The sequence below is a fragment of the Carlito syrichta genome, unplaced genomic scaffold (genome assembly GCF_000164805.1).
Source record: "Carlito syrichta isolate Samal-C Ts95f unplaced genomic scaffold, Tarsius_syrichta-2.0.1 Scaffold309474, whole genome shotgun sequence".
NCBI classification, from domain to species: Eukaryota; Metazoa; Chordata; class Mammalia; order Primates; family Tarsiidae; genus Carlito; species Carlito syrichta.
In genome coordinates this window covers 164,450-182,845 of record NW_007253570.1, presented here as the reverse complement: position 1 = coordinate 182,845, position 18,396 = coordinate 164,450, and the positions used below count along the sequence as shown (strand labels likewise).

The following is an 18,396-nucleotide window of genomic DNA, read 5'->3' as shown; positions in this document are numbered from 1 at the left end:
CTTCATTCACTTGACCATTCTGGCTCTCTCTGGTCATTTGTCAACTATTTCTTCAGCTATAATAATTAAAATTATACTTTTCCCCCTCAAGTTGGCTGACTAGGGGCATCGCACGTCAGTTCTCCTCAGAAGGAAGATGGAGATTGCTAGTGAATGCTGAAGTTTCAAGCAGAAGATGGAAGAACAGGAAACTGGAAGTCCCAGGGCACCCACGTGGGTAGGCTTGGCATGTAGAGAAAAGGAAAGCAGTAAGGGTCTGGAAACTGACCCTCAAGGAGCTCAGAGTCAGCTGGGAGGAAGGGGAGGGATCTTCATCCCTGTCACCAACAACCTGCTGAATACCTGGAGAGCCTTCTGCCCCCATGACCCAGGACAGCACCATGAGTGGTGGTGGAGACCTTCCTGAAAGTAGAAAACCAGGGCCACTGTGCAGCCAAACTGCACTGCACTTGGATCCAGGTCCAGACATGGGTGACACACTGACTGCCCACTGCAGGGCCACTGCCCTCCCATGTGATCATCCACCTGTGAGCCACTGTGCCATGTCACCTGCAGATGCCCCCACAACCCACCCTGTCTCTGGCAATCACATAGGAATAGCAGGTCCCCAGAGAACAATGGGCCCTCTATAGATCTATCCTCAACACAGACCCCTTGGGAGGGCAGCAGTGCCGCCCACCCAAGACCCCTGACCCCCAGGGCAAGAGAGACATGGGCGTAGGCCAGCTTGCGAAGGAAGCTGCACCAATGCCAGGAAATGGACTCAGAGAGGGGTCTTCTCTCTCACTCTCTCCCCTCCCCAGTGCAAAGTTGTGAAAATGGTGGTGGCTTTTCCGTTGGAAGATAGGAAGCCATGTGGAAAGAAGCAGATTATCATGCTTCTCCAGGGTCCCAGCCCCTCCAAATGCAAACATGAGTAAGAGGGTAATTACTGCACTTTTCCTGGTACCCCCAGCATGGACAGCCTATCCACCAGCTTTCACTCTTAAGTGCCATTTACTGGACTACATCCTCAACAAAAGCACATGTCATAACCATGGTCCAGGATAGTTAACACACAACGTGCTTGCAACCAACGAACCCCTACAGAGCACTGGCCTTCTGAAAGCACCCAGAAATGAGGCCAACTGACCATACACAACATACACCACAGTCATCCTATGAGAAAACAAAGAAGAAAAATATCAAGAAGTCCCATCCCAACAATAGCAAATTTTTTTTTTTGAGTTGGAGTCTCACTCTGTCACCCAGACTGGAGTGCAGTGGCAGCCTCCACCTGCTGGGCTCCGGTGATCCTTCCGCCTCAGCCTTCCAAGTAGCTGGAACTACAGGCGCACGCTACCACATCTGGCTAATTTTTTGATTTATTGTAGAGATGAGGTCTCGCCAAGTTGTCCAGGCGGGTCTCAAACCCGCGGGCTCAGGCAATCCACTCACCTCGGCCTCCCAAAGTGCTGGGATTACAGACCGAGACACCGAGCCCAGCCGCAAATTTTTTTAAAGTGTCAGCTCCCTCAGATGAGAAGGAACCAACACAAGAGCTCCGGCAATATCAAAAGCCAGAGTCACTTCCACAGGACTGCATCAGCTCCCTAGCAATGAAACCTAACCAGAACTAACTGTCTGAAACTATGGATATACAATTCAAATATAGACGGCAAAGAAACTCAACAAGATCCAAGAGAAATCGGAAAGCCAAGATGAAGAAGCCAGGAAAATGATCCAAGAATTGGAAGATGACACGCCATACTAAGAAAAAACCAAACTGAACTTCTGGAATTGAAGAATTCACCTCAGGAATTTCAAAACACAGTCGCAAGCCTTAACCACAGATGAGACTAAGCAAAAGAATTTCAGAGCTTGAAGACCAAACCTTCGAATCAATGCAGTCAGACGAAAACGAAGAAAAAATAATTTTTAAAAATGAACAAAGTCTTTAAAATCAGGGGATTGTGTAAAGAGACCAAACCTACAACTTACAGGCATTCCTGAGAAGAAGAAATGGAAACAACTTGGAAAAGGTATTTGAGGACATAAGTCAGAAGATTCCCCAGTCTTGCTTGAGAGGTTGGTATGCAGATACAAGAAATTCAGAGAATGCCCACAAGATATTATACAAAACAGTCATCTCCAAGGCACAGTTACCAGACTATCTGAGGTTAGCATGAAAGAAAACATCTTAAAAACAACTAGAGAGAAAAGTCATTATCACCTACAAAAGGAGACCCATTAGACTAAAGTCGACCTCTCAGGAGAAAACTTTTAAGCCAGAAGAGAATGAAGGCCCATTTTTAGTACCCTTAAGGAAAAGAAATACTAGTCAAGAATTTCTTATCCCACCCAACTAAGCTTTATAAATGAAGGAAAAACAGTCGTTCTCAAACAACAATCACTAAGAAAATTCATCACCATCAGACCAGCCTTAAGGGAGTTCTAAAACATGGAAACAAACAAACAATACCACCTGACATAAAAGCACACATAAACACACAGCACACGGTTCCTATAAAGCAACCACACAACTGAGACTACAAAGCAACTAGCTAACAACACTTATGATAGCAATGAAACTTCATGTACCAATGTTAAGTTCGAATGTCATTGACCTAACTGCTCCACTTAAAAGACATAGAGCAGTAAATTGTTTAACAAAAAACAAGACCCATCCTTCTGCTGTCTTCAGGAAACCCATCTCATAGGTTTCTAACAACACCCACAGGTTCAAGATAACAAGATGAAGAAAGATCTACCACGCAAATGGAAAACAAAAAAGAGCAGGGGTCACCATTCTTATACCAGATAAAACAGACTTTAAGCCAACAACAGTAAGAAAAAAAAACAAAAAGACAATGAAGGGCACTACATAATGATAAAAGGTTTAATCCAACAAGAAAACTCAACATTCCCAAATATATATGCACGCAAGAGTGGATCACCCAGATTTTAAAACAATTACTACTAGACCTAAGAGATAGACACTTAGAAGACTTAGGTAGTCACATATTAATAGTGAGGAACTTCAACACCCCATAAGCAGCAGTAGACAGATTATCAAGACAAGAAGCTAACAAAGAAATTCTCTATTTAATTTGACACTTGACCAATTGGACCTAATAAATATCCATACAACACTTTACCCAACAACCAAAAAATACATTCTTCTTGCCTGCACAAGAGCAATCAGAAGCTCAGTCATAAAACAATCTCAATAAATAAGTCATAAGTCTCAATAAATTCCAAAAAATCAAAATCACACCAAGCATCTTCTTAGATCATGGCAAAATAAAAATAATCAATACCAAGAGGAACTCTCAAAACCACACAAATACAAGTAAGCTAAACAACTTGCTCCTGAATAATTTTTGGGTAAAAAATGAAATCAAGATAGAAATTTTAAAAGTATCTGAAACAAATGAAAATACAGACACATCATACCACAACCTTTGGAATGCTGCAAAAGAACTGTTAAGAGGAAAGTTTGTAGCAGTAAACACCCACATCAAGTAGAAGGATCTCACATAAACAACTTAACATCACACCTCAAGGAACTAGAAAAATAACAACAAACTAAACCCAAGGGTAGTAGAAGAAAAGAAATAAACAAAATCGGACCAGAACTAAATGAAACTGAGATTTTTTAAAATGCAAATGATCATCCAAGGTTCTTTGAAAGGATAAACAAGATTGATAGATCACTGGCCAGAATAACAAAAAAGAGGAGAGAGAAGATGTAAATAAGCACAATCAGAAAAGACAAAGGTGATGTTACAATTCCTGATGAAAATAGATGTAAAAGTCCTCAACAAAATACTAGCAAACTGCATCCAGCAGCACATCGAAGAAATTATTCACCAAGATCAAGTGGGTTTTATTTCTGGGATACAAGTTGGTTCAATATATGCAAAACAATAAATGTGATTCACCACATAAACAGAACTAAGAAACAGAAACCATATGATCATCTCAATAGATGCAGAAAAGGCAGTCAATAAAATCCAGCATTGCCCACAATAAAAACCCTCAACAAACTAGGAATCGAAGGAGCATACCTCAAAATAAGAAGAACCATTTATGACAAACCACAGCCGACATCATACGGAATAAGGAAAGGCTGGAAGCATTCTCCCTAAGAACTGGAACAAGACAAGGATTCCCACTCTTCACCACTCCTATTCAACACAGCAATGGAATTCCTAGCAATGGAAGTCCTAACCAGAAAAATCAAGCAAGAGAAAGAAATCAAAGGATAAAAGAAAGAAAAGAAACTGGACCCCTACCTCTCACCATATATAAAAAATAACTCAAGAAGGAATAAAGACTTAAATATTTAAAGGCACACAAATAGGAAAAGAGGAAGTTAAATTATCTCTCTTCACAGACAATATAATTTTAAATCTAGAAAACTCTATGCTAAAGATTTTGCCAAAAAACTCCAAGACCTGATTACTTCAGCGAAGTTTCAGGATACCAAGTACATGTACAAAAATCAGTAGCATTTCTGTACACCAGCAAGGTTCAAGCTGAGAACAAAATCAAAAATGCAATCCTATTTATAGCAGCCAATAAAACAATAATAAACTATATGGAGATACATCTAACCAAGTAGATGAAAGACTTCTACAATGAGAACTACAAAACGCTGCTGAAAGAAATCATAGATGACTCAAACAAATGGAAGAACATTTCATGCTTATAGATTGGAAGAATAAATAATTATTAAAATGTTCATACTGCCCAAAGCAATCTACAGTTTCAATACAATCCCCATCAAATTACCAGTGTCATTTTTCACCAAATTAGAATAAACAAATCTAAAATTTATGTGGAACCAAAAAAGAGTCCAAACAGCCAAAGCAATTCTAAACAAAAATAATAAAGCCAGAAACATCACATTACCATACTGCTCACTTTACTACAAGGCTGCAGTAACCAAAACAACATGGAACTGACACAAAAACAGACACAAAGACCAATGGAACAGAATTGAGAACTCAGAAATAAAGCCTCTCACCTACAACAAACTGATCTTTGAAAAAAATCAACAAAAACAAATAATGAGGAAAGGACAGCCTATTCAATAAAGTATACTGGGAAAACTGTCTAATCACATGCAAAATAATGAAACTAGACCCCTACTTCTCACCATATATTAAAAAAATTCAAGATGGAATAAAGACTAAATGCCAGACATCAAACTATAAAAATCCTAGATGAAAACCTAGGAAACACTCTTCCAGATATGGTCTAGGCAATGAATTTATGGCCAAGTACTCAAAAACAAACACAGCAAAAACAAAAATTGACAAGTAGGATCTAATCAAACAAAAGAGCCTTCGCACAGCAAAAGAAACCATCAACAGAGTCAATAGACAACCTGCAGAATGGGAGAAAATATTTGCAAACTGTGCATCTGACAAAGTACTAATATCCAGAATCTATAAGGAACTTAAGCAAACCTACAGGAAAAAAAAAACTATAAAAAGTCAGCAAAAAACATAAACAGACACTTCACTTCCCTAAAGAAGACATACAAGTGGCCAACAAACACATAAAAAAAGTTCAACAGCACTAATCATCAGAGAAAAGCACATTAAAATCACAATGAGATACCATTTCATGGCAGTCAGAATGGCTATTATTAATAAGTAAAAAAACACCAGACGTTGGGGAAGTTGTGGTTTTGGAAAAGGAAATAAAATGCTCATAAACCACTGGGAATGCAAACTTCTTCAGCCTCTGTGGAAAGGAGTTTGGAGATTCCTCAAAGAACTAAAAATAGATTTACCATTCGACCAGCAATGCCACTGCTGGTTTTATACCCAAAGGAACATAAATTGTTCTACCAAAAAGACACCTGCACTCATGTTTATTGCAGCACTGTAGTAAAAAGCATGAAACCAATCTAGGTGCCTGTCCACAGTGGACTGGATAAATAAATATGATACACACACACTAGGGAATACTACACAGCCATAAAAAAGAACAAAGTCATGTCCTTTGCAGCAACATAGTTGCAGCTGGAGATCACTGTTCTAAGCAGATTAACGCAGAAACAAAAAATCAAACGTCACATGTTCTCACTAAAAGTGGAAGCTAAACACTGGATACTCACAGTCATAAAGAAAAGAACAGACACTGGGAACTCCCAAAGTGGGGCGGTGGTGGGGGAGGGCTAAAAAACTTACTGTGTACCAAGTTCACTATTTGGGTAACAAGTTCAGCGTAAGCCCAAACCTCACTATCACACAATAAACCCATGTAACAAATCTGTACACCTACCCTCTGAATTTAAAATAAAACAGAAAATTGTAGAGTATGTTTGGAGCAGTGGAAGGACAGTTCGTACAATTGGACAGAGAGTCTCTCTCTGATTCTTATCAATCCCTTCCCAGTGGCATGCAATTGTTCCTTTAGAGACCAACATCATCAGGAAACAAACAAGGAATACTAGATTTTTTTCCCTGGAGCCATAATCAATACCAACTATAACTAAGTACTAGAGTTTCCATTTGGCCCGCAGCAAAACTCAACTATTCATTCAAAGAATGTCAAAAGATCTTGCCATTTATTTCCTTTCACTTAGCATGTTATTATCCAAAAGAGGGTAATGTTTACTGCTTTCCTCTTCCAGAGCACTTATAAGCATGTCAGCTGAAGGAAATTCCAATACCCATTTCTGGGTAACCAACGTTTTTGCAATTTTTTCCTCTATCCTAAGAAGTGCCTTTCAGTTCCTACCTTTTGTTTTCTGTATTTTTGAGACAGAATGGGACTGGTGGACATTCTGACCCTGCGTCCTTCAAACTTCAAGTCCAAATCATTCGGTTTTAGTCACTTATCTACGTTTGGTTTACCAAAAATGAACTCCAGCCAACTTGGTGATGTAAGTATACACAATTTTTCAATTGTATCCAAAATATGCTGTATATTTTATTTTGGATTTGCTCTCTTCATTGAAAGACAGCATGGGGACAAGAATTTTCCCATGGACTTTGTTAAGAAAGACCAATATAAATGATTCACCTTCTCTTTCTATCATTTGCACTGTCCTTTTCATTGTGGTCACTTTTCCTCGATTTTTAAAAAATGTTCACTGTGTTTTGATTATCATGCAAAATAATCTTAGAATTGTGTGGAAGTTTCTAAATTACACCAGTTTAGCAACCAAACCTGCCTGCTTGGTAAGTGCCCCGTCCTTGCTAAGATGAGTGATTGTGCCAGTTTGTGAAAAAGTACACTTCCTCCACAATGGGTATTTCGTTACTTACCAGTAAAGGTTCAAGGTTTGATTGTTTTTTCCTACTCACGTCACAATCATTTTTGGTCCTATCACATATTGCCTTTAATATCCAATAAGATGAGTTTCCAATAAGATGATTTTAAAGTCCTTAAGATTTTTATTATTTAGTATAATAATGATTTTATTCAGTATTTTTCATACTAGTTTCATTTTATAGTCGATCCTACTGCACCATAAAAAGTTATTTTCTTCTTGTACCAAAACATTGCACATAATCATGCTCTAATTGTTATATTTACTTTTACATTAAAGGGACACATTTCCTATATTCAAGTCAAAAACTTATATTACCATGCTGACCTTTACGTTCTTAAATCAGTATTAAGAAGTTGCAATTAAAATGTATATTTGCTTATCAGGTCATAGTAGAAACACTGCCAGCAATTTTAATTTCTAAATTACATTTTCATTTTTAAAAACAGTGGGAGTTCCCAACAATTCATTTGCATTATTCTGGAGGATTTTAACTCTCACTTCCAAAACATGTAATCCCCCAAGAAATATTTTTCAAATAGGTAATCAATCCATATAATTGCCGTCTATTCACTGGCTGGTAACATCTCTAATACTCTGCATTAAAGAGAATGATGTGTCTCGCCTGTCATAGAAGCACATCATTTACAATTTTATTTAAATTACCTAAGTTAAAGATACAGCAGTGCCCTAAGCAAAAGAATCATTATAAAAAGTTATATTTAACTTTTAAAATGAACATTATGACATACCTGACAAATAGCAAATCCAAAACCATCTGCGGAAATATTAACTGTCATCGGCTGTACCACAGCAAGCTAAATAAAGGTGAAAAAAAAAGTTAATGGGGCTAATTTCCCATATCTAGATCCATCCAAGTAGCACATAGATCAGCGCCATCCCTCAAGGGGAGGGGAGGCAGTCACTAGTCGTGCCAAGAGCTTTGCTAGAACTCACACATCAAAAGCTACGGTCAGGCAGGTCAGCCAGGAAAAGGCAGTGAGTGTACCCTCGCCAAGCTCCCTCACCTCCATCCCACATTAGTGCCCTTGGCAAATCTGACCCCCTGTTGGGGCTGAAGCAAGAGAGACAGGAAGCAAAATGTATCTCCCTCCCTGACCTCCCTGAGTCAGGGCATCATCCTCTGGAATTCCTGAGAACACAGTAGCATCATTTGTGCCGAACGTCATTTCTCCTTTTCCTTTGCTGGCGTCCCTCGGTCTCAGTTTCTAGTCTTGACGTTCTCACCTTCGTCCATGGTCCCCAACTTCCCAAAAGGTTACCCAAAAGAAAAAATTAAGGGACTAGCATATTCTCTTATTCCACTTAAAGTAAGAACTCCACTATTGCTGTATCAATTCTCCCAAGAAGATACGGAGCAGCTGAAAACAAACATAGTGTTTGGGATCACGAGTTCGAATCCTAGCTCCACGCTACTAGTAATGTAACTTGAGCAAGTCACTTAACCTCTCTCAGCCTCAGTTTTGTCACAGGTACAATGGGGATGCAGGCACCTACTTCTCAGAGTTAGTTTGAAAAGTAAATGCAATAGGATAAGTAAGGTTATCTAACACAGTACCTATGAAGAAAAACTCAGCAGTGTTCATTCTTTTCCCAGCATGGCAGCACCTGTGTTTTCTCCTTCTCCACTCATCTTTCCAAAGTTCCCATTCCCACCAACCTAGAGCTCAGCAAATTCAACCAAAGAAGAGTCCACTTCCCCCATCCCTCTGCAGAGCTCTGGGAATAGTCTTTGTTAAAGTCAGCATATTAGGCCAGGCTGGGTGGCTCAACCTGCAATTCCAGCACTTTGGGAGGCGGAGGCCAGTGGATTGCCTGAGTCTGCAGGCTCAAGAGCAGCCCTAACAACTTTGCAAGACCTCGTCTCTACAATAAATAAAAAATTAGTCAGGCACAGTAGCGCACTCCTGTAGTTCTGGCTACTTGGAAGGCTGAGGCGGAAGGATCGCTGGAGCCCAGCAGGTCAAGACTGGGATGGCCGTGAGCCTGCCACTGCACTCCAGTCTGGGCAACAGAGTGAGACTCCAAATCAAAAAATAAAAATAAAAACAAAAAGTCAGCAGAGTAGCAATAAAGCAGCATTCCAGCATAGAGAATCATTTACACTATTTGCCCACAATCACTCCTTGTCCACACCTCTGCAGTCTGAAGGAGAAAGCGGTTCCATGTGTCAACCAGAAATTTCACAGGATTTGGTGAGCTAGGGCTCATTGTGGTCACTTGGATATTTGTTCTTTCTGTATTCATCAGGGCTGCAAATTCAGATAGGGCCTTTAAGGCCACAATGGTATCCTGTGGACAAAAGGAAAGCATTTGTGCATATAAGTACATGTCAAGGCCTCCAAAGGGTAAGTTTAGTAACGTCAGGTGGCTTGCTGTATGTTCATCTCCTTTCCCGAGAGTGGTACACTCCCTGACTCTATCTGGAATCTTCTTGGCCTACAGACAGGTGAAGCTTAAAAAATGTTTGTTGAAACGTTCTGTAGTGATCACTGTACAGGCCTTGTCAGTTTTTATCAGACTGTTTCCTAACGGTTCACATTTTTATAAGCACTCTTTTTTATTGTGATGTCAGTTGTCTATTGTTAGTATATTTAAATACAATGATTTTTTTGTATTTTTTATACTGCAATATTACTAAACTCGCTTGCTAGTTCTAGAAATTTTTTTGTAGACTGCCCTGAATTTTGCACATAGGTGATCATATGATCAATTAGAAGTTTTGGTTTTACCTTTCCAAAAAAGAAAGAAAAGATTTGCTGAATGGAACGGAGCATGTCCTCTTGTATCAATTTCCAGCCACAGATGAAAAATGATGGATACAGACAGGGATTGATTTATTGCCTATAAATCTCAGATACGGTTGATAACAATGATGAGAAAAAATGCAAATGAGTGGCTTAAATCATTGATTTAAGTTACTAAACTTTAAACTGCCAAGTAATTTTATGAAATCATGAGAAAAAAGCAACCACATACTTCCTAAAATATGCTTGTGCGTGTGCATATGTATATACATACTGCAGTTTAAAGGAAAACATAAATGATTCACTCTCACCTGAGTAGATGCAAAGCCACCCAGGCTGTTTCTCTGTCTGCTCAGCCACCTCATAACCGGGATTCCCTCAGAAACCCGGAACTGCAGGAGGTAGGAGAGCAGGGCGTAGGCTGCGATCTCAATGTCCAGGGAGCGTGGCTGCCAAGAGTCAGAGAGCTTGGACAGTGATGACACCCAGAACTGCATGCCTTCTGCAAGAGAAAAGTCATAATGTTCTGACCAATTATCAGAAAATACATTCGTAACACTAACTATTCCTGCACCAGTCCAAGTTCTACTTGACTAGCGTAAAAAATATATTTATACATGCACATACTTATATCCAGTAAGTATATGTGTACACACACACACACACACACACACACACACACACACACACACACGTATCTGTATGTCACTTTTAAAATTATTACAGGTTTAATATCCTTTATCCAAAATGTTTGCGACCAAGAATGTGTCAGATTTCCTTTTTTTTCCTTCTTATTTTGGAATATTTGCAGAATACATGCATTCAAAAACCTGAAATGCTCCAGTCTGGAACGTTTTGAGTGCCAACATGACACTCCAAGGAAATGCTCACTGAAGACTTTCAGATTTTAGACTTTTGGATCAGGGATGCCCACCCTGTATAATTTGTAAATGTCCATCCTTTTCCTACTGCCTATATTTAACAATATTTTGATGAAAATATTTTTCTCAAGAGAAATTTAATATGTTTGGTTCAAGACTAAACAGCTATAAATAAAAGAAAAAGCATACTACATTCCAGGAGATAATGTACATTACTTATCTGACCAGGCTGTCCCAAAAGTATTTTAGGACACATTGAAAAGAATCTCTTTCTGGGAGTCTGCCATTAACCAGCTCTGACATTCTGGGAAGCCTTTTCCTTTTTCATTAGCTGAAAGTTGGTGGGGTAAGTTGAGATTCAAGTCCCCAAGAATAAAATGAGGGACCCTGGTTAATCAACAACCTTCTTAGGGAGAATTCTGCTGTCATCCCTGGGTCCTGCTCGGTGCCTCTCACATGTGACTATGACACTGACAAGTCCACATGGGCAGAATGAGAAACAGCTACCACTTAGCCAAGTCAAGAAGAACAAATGTCAAGGACCGTCTCGGCCTCTGTGCAATAAACTCCGTCCCCAGCATGGAGTAAGGAATCAGGGCTCAAGCTAAGGGACTGTTGGTTAGAAGACAACACTTTTGGCCGGGCTTGGTGGCTCAGTCTGTAATCCCAGCACTTTGGGAGGCCGAGGTGAGTGGATTGCCTGAGCCCAAAAGGCTCGAGACCTGCCCGGGCAACTTGGCAAGACCTTGTCTCTACAATAAATCAAAAATTAACCAGGCATGGTAGCACACACCTATAGTTCCAGCTACTTGGAAGGTTGAGGAGGAAGGATCGCTGAAACCCAGCAAGTCGAGGCTGCGGGGGCCGAGAGTGTGCCACTGCACTCCAGTCTGGGTGAGAGTAAGACTCCAACTCAAAAAAAAAAAAAAAAGACAACACTTTTTACAGTTTCAGAAGCTTCGAAGTACTTTCCAGTTATCCCTTCTTAAATTAACAGGTTTAATATCCTTTATCCAAAATGTTTGACCAGAAATGTGTCAGATTTCCTTTTTTTAAAATTCCTTCTTATTTTGGAATATTTGCAGAATACATACATTCAAAAAGCTGAAATGCTCCAGTCTGGAATGTTTTGAGTTCTTGAGTTAACAGAACTTTGAATCATCCCCACCCACACCCACACACGCACCACACACACACACACACACACAGGGCTCCCTGACCACTTTATAGAGACCATCTGGGTAGTGATGATACTGTACTTTTTGGCCTGCCACAAAAAAAGCAGTCCTTATTCCAACAACAACAACAACAACAAATGTACACAACCCACTCCTGACTTCCCTTTGGTATCTAGTATCTGCATTTCTTTTTATTAGCATTTTAGTTCACACTTTGACCTCGCTCTGCAGAGGCACTGCCTGTCATCTCACTGAATACTCGTAGCAACTCCAAAATGGGAGTCACTCCCACCATGCAGCAGCCGTAGAAGCTGAAATCATAAGGTAAATGCAGAACCAGAATTTAACCCAAGTCTGTCCAGAACCCAAGGTCTTGGAAACACAAGGCAAGGCCGCCAAACTGGTCCCGACCCAGTTCCTCAGAGGGAAAATGACATAGGGCAGAACGTGTCTAAAATAAACTCCATTAAAACAAACTACTGGGACACTAGAAGCTCTATGGCCATGTCAGGCCCATCCTATCTCAGTCTGTGCTCCTTTTTCTGTCTCATTCAAAAGATGCAAAAGGGACCAACTTCACATCTGGTTTACTGTTTGCCCATCAAAGCTGGACTGGATAAAAAAAATGTGGTACATATATACAATGGAATATCATGCAGCCATAAAGAAGTACACACATATGGACTTTGCAGCAATCTGAATGGATTTGGAGTCGACCATACTCAGTGATCTGTCACAGAAATAAAGACCAGAGTTTCATATGTTCTCACTCATAAGTGGACCTTGAACAATTATAATGCTATAAGAAAGCGATTGGCAGTAATGGGAAACTGTCGGGGGGGGACTGTCATTTGAGGGAAACTGCCAGGGGAGGGAGGGACATACCTCATCAACAAGGGCACCTGCATAATCAACGTTTGTATACCTAACCCTGAGTTGTACCCCACATCTTTATAATAAAAATTTTTTAAAAAGAAAAATCTAGCCCAGGGCCCACAGTTACCTCCTTGCTCTGCTCTCCTGGTCAGCACATCCAAAGCTTCCTTTGCTCCAGGACTGCCCACCGAGGACAGTGCATAAGTCACCAGAGCTAGAGTATAATTGTCCGAAATGCCTCTACTGAACTCAGACTCCAAAACGTTGACAGACTCTTGCACATCCATATTAGGCTTGGAAGAAAAAAATATACTTTTTTACTATTCAAAATAACCCACGACCATGTATGTAAACAAAAAATACTTCAAGACATTCATTTAAGAAATAATTTCAGTGCCTATTAACACCTGACCTTTTCCCAGGCAATGAGAACCAACAATGATCATTGACATTTAAAGACTTGCCATGTGTTTTGAAAATAACACTGCTTTTCGATTTTTATAAGTAACAGGCATCATTCCTTAAAGGAAATAAGAAACAGAGTTTTTGTCAGGGTTTCTCCCACTGAGTATCATAAACTCAGAGGACAGCAGAAAATATAGCTTAAGAAAGATATTTCTCGTATTTTCTCTCGGGTGTTAAAGCCCTAAATGCAGGGAAAAGTTTATCTTCTAGATGCCTACTACTAGGCTGGGAAAATGCTAGGAGCTTTATAAAGAGAAGGGCTCTTGCTGACAGTGTGAAATGCAGCAGGCAGTGAGCAGCAAAGGCATCCATCAGTGGGACAGCTTGGGACAAGCTCACCAGCACAACTTTCCATGCACTCTCATTTTCAGCCACACTTCCACACCCACCTGACATGCTTTTCAGAGTGAGGGTACACTAAATTTAACAGAACCCATCATTGTTCCATGACGTTTCCATGAAAAAAAAAAATCCTTTGCTAAGACAAATTCTCTAATTCTAAAGAATGTTCTTCCCCTGTGAAATTAACTTTTCCAATGGTAAGTTATGGGTTGACTTATCTCACCAATAGCAAGTACAATACATATTAGAAAAACATTTTTAGAATTATCCTAGTCACTCTGAAAGAGTGTAAGTGCTTTTATCCTTAGATTCTGAAACATGGCCACAAATACAAAGCAAAAGGGTGCTCAAATTAAATTTCAAATGGGATGCAAAATCGCAAAAATTTTCAGATTTCCAGACACATATTTGACCCGCTGAGATGTACCTTTCCTGAATTTCCACCTATCGCTTGCTAAATTAAAGACTGAATACCTGATACTTTCTATATCCCAGGAGAGAAGTCACAATATAGGCTGTAAGTGTTACTGGACTTTGACTGCCGCCTTGAAGCTCACTGTGGATCACTCTTCCTGGCTCCCAAAATTCACCACTGGATTTCTGATGTCCTTTGAGCCAAGTATATGTTCTGTGTAACACATTCTGGTCAATATCTATGTAAGGATCCGCTTCTAGGAAACATCTTAAAACAAAAGCTGACAACCTTTAGGGAGAAGAGGGAAAATTACATAAGATACACTTTGTAATGTTTTCCAAATAACACTAAGCATGAAAACAACACCACCATTTTCTCCATCACAAGAGTCACCAAAGCCAGAACCACCAAAAAAGGAACAAAGGGAAGAAAAACAGCAAAGAGCCAGACGATGTGAATGAACCCAGCAGGTGGAGCTGGTCTCACTTGTGTGTGACCAAGAAGTCCCAGCCAACTCAGAGAAATCCAGATTTGGATAGGAATCTACCTAATCCAGCCTCACTGTTGTATAGACCGAGATTTGGCAGTCCAGGAGAGTTAAACAAGTTGTCCAGGGTTACTATCTTTGGACTGCTCCGGGTATTTACAAAGAAGGACTCACTCACACGTGGCTTGGTCACACAGCTGGGGGGAAGCACATATGTCTGGTTCACCAGCAAACGGCAGCACTTCAAGGGCCCATGGAGACTTTCACTCCTGGGAAAGCAGTCAGCAAACTACACCCTGTAAGCCAAGTCCACCTGGACCAGATCCGGCCTTCAGCCCAAGACAGCCCAGGGCTGTCTCCATGTCTCTTCTTTTTCTTTTCTTTTTTTTTTTGAGTTGGAGTCTCACTCTGTCACCACTGCTGGATTGCAGTGGCACACTCCCGGCCACTGGGAGTAGCCTCGACCTGCTGGGTTCAGGCAATCCTTCCTTCTCAGCCTTCCAAGTAGCTGGAACTACAGGCACGTGCCGCCACGCCCAGCTAATTTTTTGATTTATTGCAGAGATGAGGTCTCGTCAAGTTGTCCAGGCTGGTCTCGAACACGTAAGCTCAGGCAATCCTCTCACCTCGGCCTCCCAAGGTGCTAGGATTATAGGAATGAGCCACCGCACCCGGCCTGTCTCCATGTCTCATGTGGCACCATCCCACACCGCACCTGCCACCACCGGGACCCAAGAGTGGAGCATAAAAGGAGAGAGAAAAGAAAACAGAAGAGAAGGGAAGGAGGGAGGAATATGAAACCCAGACTCCGTTTGGCCCCAAATGCCTACAACACGCGCTCTCTGGCCCTTTGGAGAAAAAGTCTGCCAGGCCCTGCAGCTAACACTCTGTTGAGGTGAAAAGGAACTCAAGCAGTAAAACCCAGAAACCTTTCTACTGATAGATAGACACCCTGGCTCAGGCCAAGAGAACACTGGAGGTGGGTCTGCTTTAGGCTACGTAACACTTAGTGTGGTTCAGGTTCTCTATACTTTTGTCTTTTGTGACCCGTCTGTTCTTCTCTTTGATCATTTATATATCAATATTGCTAACTGACCATGACTAATATTCCATTCTCTCTCACTTTGGGTGCCCAGAGGCACTCACTTTCCTGCCCCATGGAATTAGGTGTGGTCACATGAGCAGCCCTGATAATGACACAGTGTGGAGAAGCCACACGCTCAGGCGACATCGCTAACTGCCAGTGTCATATCCTCCAGCTTCTCTGCTGTGACAAGCCTGGCGCCTCCCTGGAGACGAGGTAAGGTGGTGGCTGAAGGATAATCCAGAGTCCCCTGTTGACTGACCCACAGTAGAAAGGCAGCACGAGGAAGAAACGCCCTCGCTAAGAAGCCAACCTAGTAGCTGCCAGTTCCCACGGGAACCCCACTCCAACCTGATTCAGTCAGTCGATCTTTTTCTAAGTAAAATAGGAAATGGAAGATAGGTATAAGGAGAGAGATTAATGGGCTGAAATCAGCCACTTGGAAGTTCGAGTCTGGAAGAAATTTGGAAGTTCATACTTAATTCCATCACTGTTTGTTCTTCACACACACACACACACAAACAACTTAAAGAAACAACATGAACTGCATTAACACAGCACTTATATTAATCATGTCAGATTAAGAAAAAGCCAATACTATGCAGCCATAAAGAAGGACAAATATAAGGACTTTGCAGCAACTTGGATGGATTTGGAGTCGATCATACTCAGTGATTTATCACAGAAACAAATAACTGAGTTCCGTATGTTCTCACTCATAAGGTGACCTTGAACAACTATAATACTATAAGAAAGCGAATGGCAGTAGTGGGAAACTGTCAGGGGTGGGGGTGGGATTGGCAGTTGAGAGAAACTGCCAAGGAAGGGAGGGGCACACCTCATCCACGAGGGCACCTACATGATCAATATTTACATACCTAACTCTGAATTGTACCCCACATCTCTATAATGAATAAAAATTTTTTTAAAAAGAAATTACAACATGTATTTACACTGTAAAAAAAAAGAAAAAGAAAAAAGCCATGTCACCATCACCCAGTATTTCTAAGCATTTTTTCCTATCAGCTGCACCATCACCATCATCATCATCAAGTACTTTATTGCTGCTATTCCCACACACACACAAAGAGGATTTATGACTTTTCCTGTCTACATAAAAAGGGGTGACATGTTAATGTTTTGAAACACTTTTTAAAGGAAGAATCTCTTTTAAAGCCGGGCAGTGGGGAAGCAGCCTCCCATCTATAACACAGAGACATGTCAGTTTCATGGCCACTGTGACCTCGCGAAAGCCCATTCGGTGACAGACACGTCCAGTTGGCAAAAACCCTTACCATGTGCTCCCCGCAGGGTCGTCGTTCCCAAAAGCACTGAAAGAGCCATCTTCCCTCTGATAGAGAAGTTCTCTCTGGTAACCTGAAGACACAAAAATGGAAAGACAGACCATGTAACCATGACTGATGATGGGTGAAGGTTTCTTTTTTTTTTTTTTTTTTTTTTTTGAGTTGGAGTCTCACTCTGTCGCCCAGACTGGAGTGCAGTGGCCGCTCCCGGCCACCGCAGCCTCGACCTGCTGGGCTCCGGCGATCCTTCCGCCTCAGCCTTCCAAGTAGCTGGAACTACAGGCACGCGCTACCACGCCCGGCTCATTTTGATTTATTGTAGAGATGAAGTCTCGCCAAGTTGCCCAGGCGGATCTCGAGCCCGCAGGCTCAGGCAATCCACTCACCTCAGCCTCCCAAAGGCGCGGGATTACAGGCTGAGCCACCGAGCCCAGCCGGGTGAAGGTTTCTAACCATCACTTCATACTGAGGAAACACGGGCAGACAGCAGGAAAGAAAAAAATCAAACCAACAAATAATGTTGAGTACTATCTACTTTAAGTGCTGTAGGGAACTCAAAATGCCGAGACTTTTCAAGAAGAATGAGTAAAATAAGAACCGCGATATTCTCAAATAAGTAAATTCAAAAGACTACTATAGTCTAGACAACTAGCCTTTCCAAAGCAACCAAATTATGCAACTTATTTATGCAGTAAATACTCACATGTACCCCACAATTCTAAAACAAAATAAAGTTTTTAAAAAGCAAGCAAATTAAAGATAGATTTTTATTTAGTCCTCTAGTGCTCACAGTAATCATTTTAATACTTAGTCATCTAAAAGAAAGAGACTCTTTAAGGTAGAATAATTAAAGTTTACAGTCGAAATGGAAAGTAAAGATACTTTGTATTCTCAGGCCAGCAATAAAGAGGGGGAAATGTTAAGGGAGGACTCAAAAAACATGAGAGAACTCAAAAAAAGGAAGGACTCAAAAAAAATGGAATTATCTTTTGAAGGGTGGGCCCCTTATAGTACACTCAGAATTTGCTCCTCCAGATCAACCGGCCAACCAAAGTTTTTATCTGGAAGTTTTGAGAAGGTTACATCACGATTTGCAGAGGAAACATCCCAAGTTGTGGCAAACACATGACTGTTCTTCCATTATGATAACACACCTGCCCACAACACGCTTTAGTGTTCAGCAGTTTTTGACCAAAAACGGCATGACCAGCCGGGCTCGGTGGCTCAGTCTGTAATCCCGCGCTTTGGGAGGCTGAGGTGAGTGAACTGCCTGAGCCCACGGGTTCAAGACCTGCCTGGGCAACTTGGCGAGACCTCATCTCT

At 41.1% G+C, this 18,396-nt stretch overlaps 1 protein-coding gene across 1 annotated transcript in view; it reads right to left on the bottom strand.

The window, feature by feature from the left end:
- Window positions 1-18,396, bottom strand: part of CD109 (CD109 molecule) — a 128,996-nt gene that overhangs the window by 9,335 nt on the left and 101,265 nt on the right. Inside the window, exons 24-29 of the mRNA XM_008067309.1 lie at window positions 17,065-17,146; window positions 14,258-14,486; window positions 13,104-13,269; window positions 10,353-10,543; window positions 9,431-9,586; window positions 8,026-8,091 (exon numbers count right to left, since the gene is read on the bottom strand). Coding sequence (XP_008065500.1) covers window positions 8,026-8,091; window positions 9,431-9,586; window positions 10,353-10,543; window positions 13,104-13,269; window positions 14,258-14,486; window positions 17,065-17,146 — 890 coding nt within the window. The remainder of the gene's footprint in view (window positions 1-8,025; window positions 8,092-9,430; window positions 9,587-10,352; window positions 10,544-13,103; window positions 13,270-14,257; window positions 14,487-17,064; window positions 17,147-18,396) is intronic.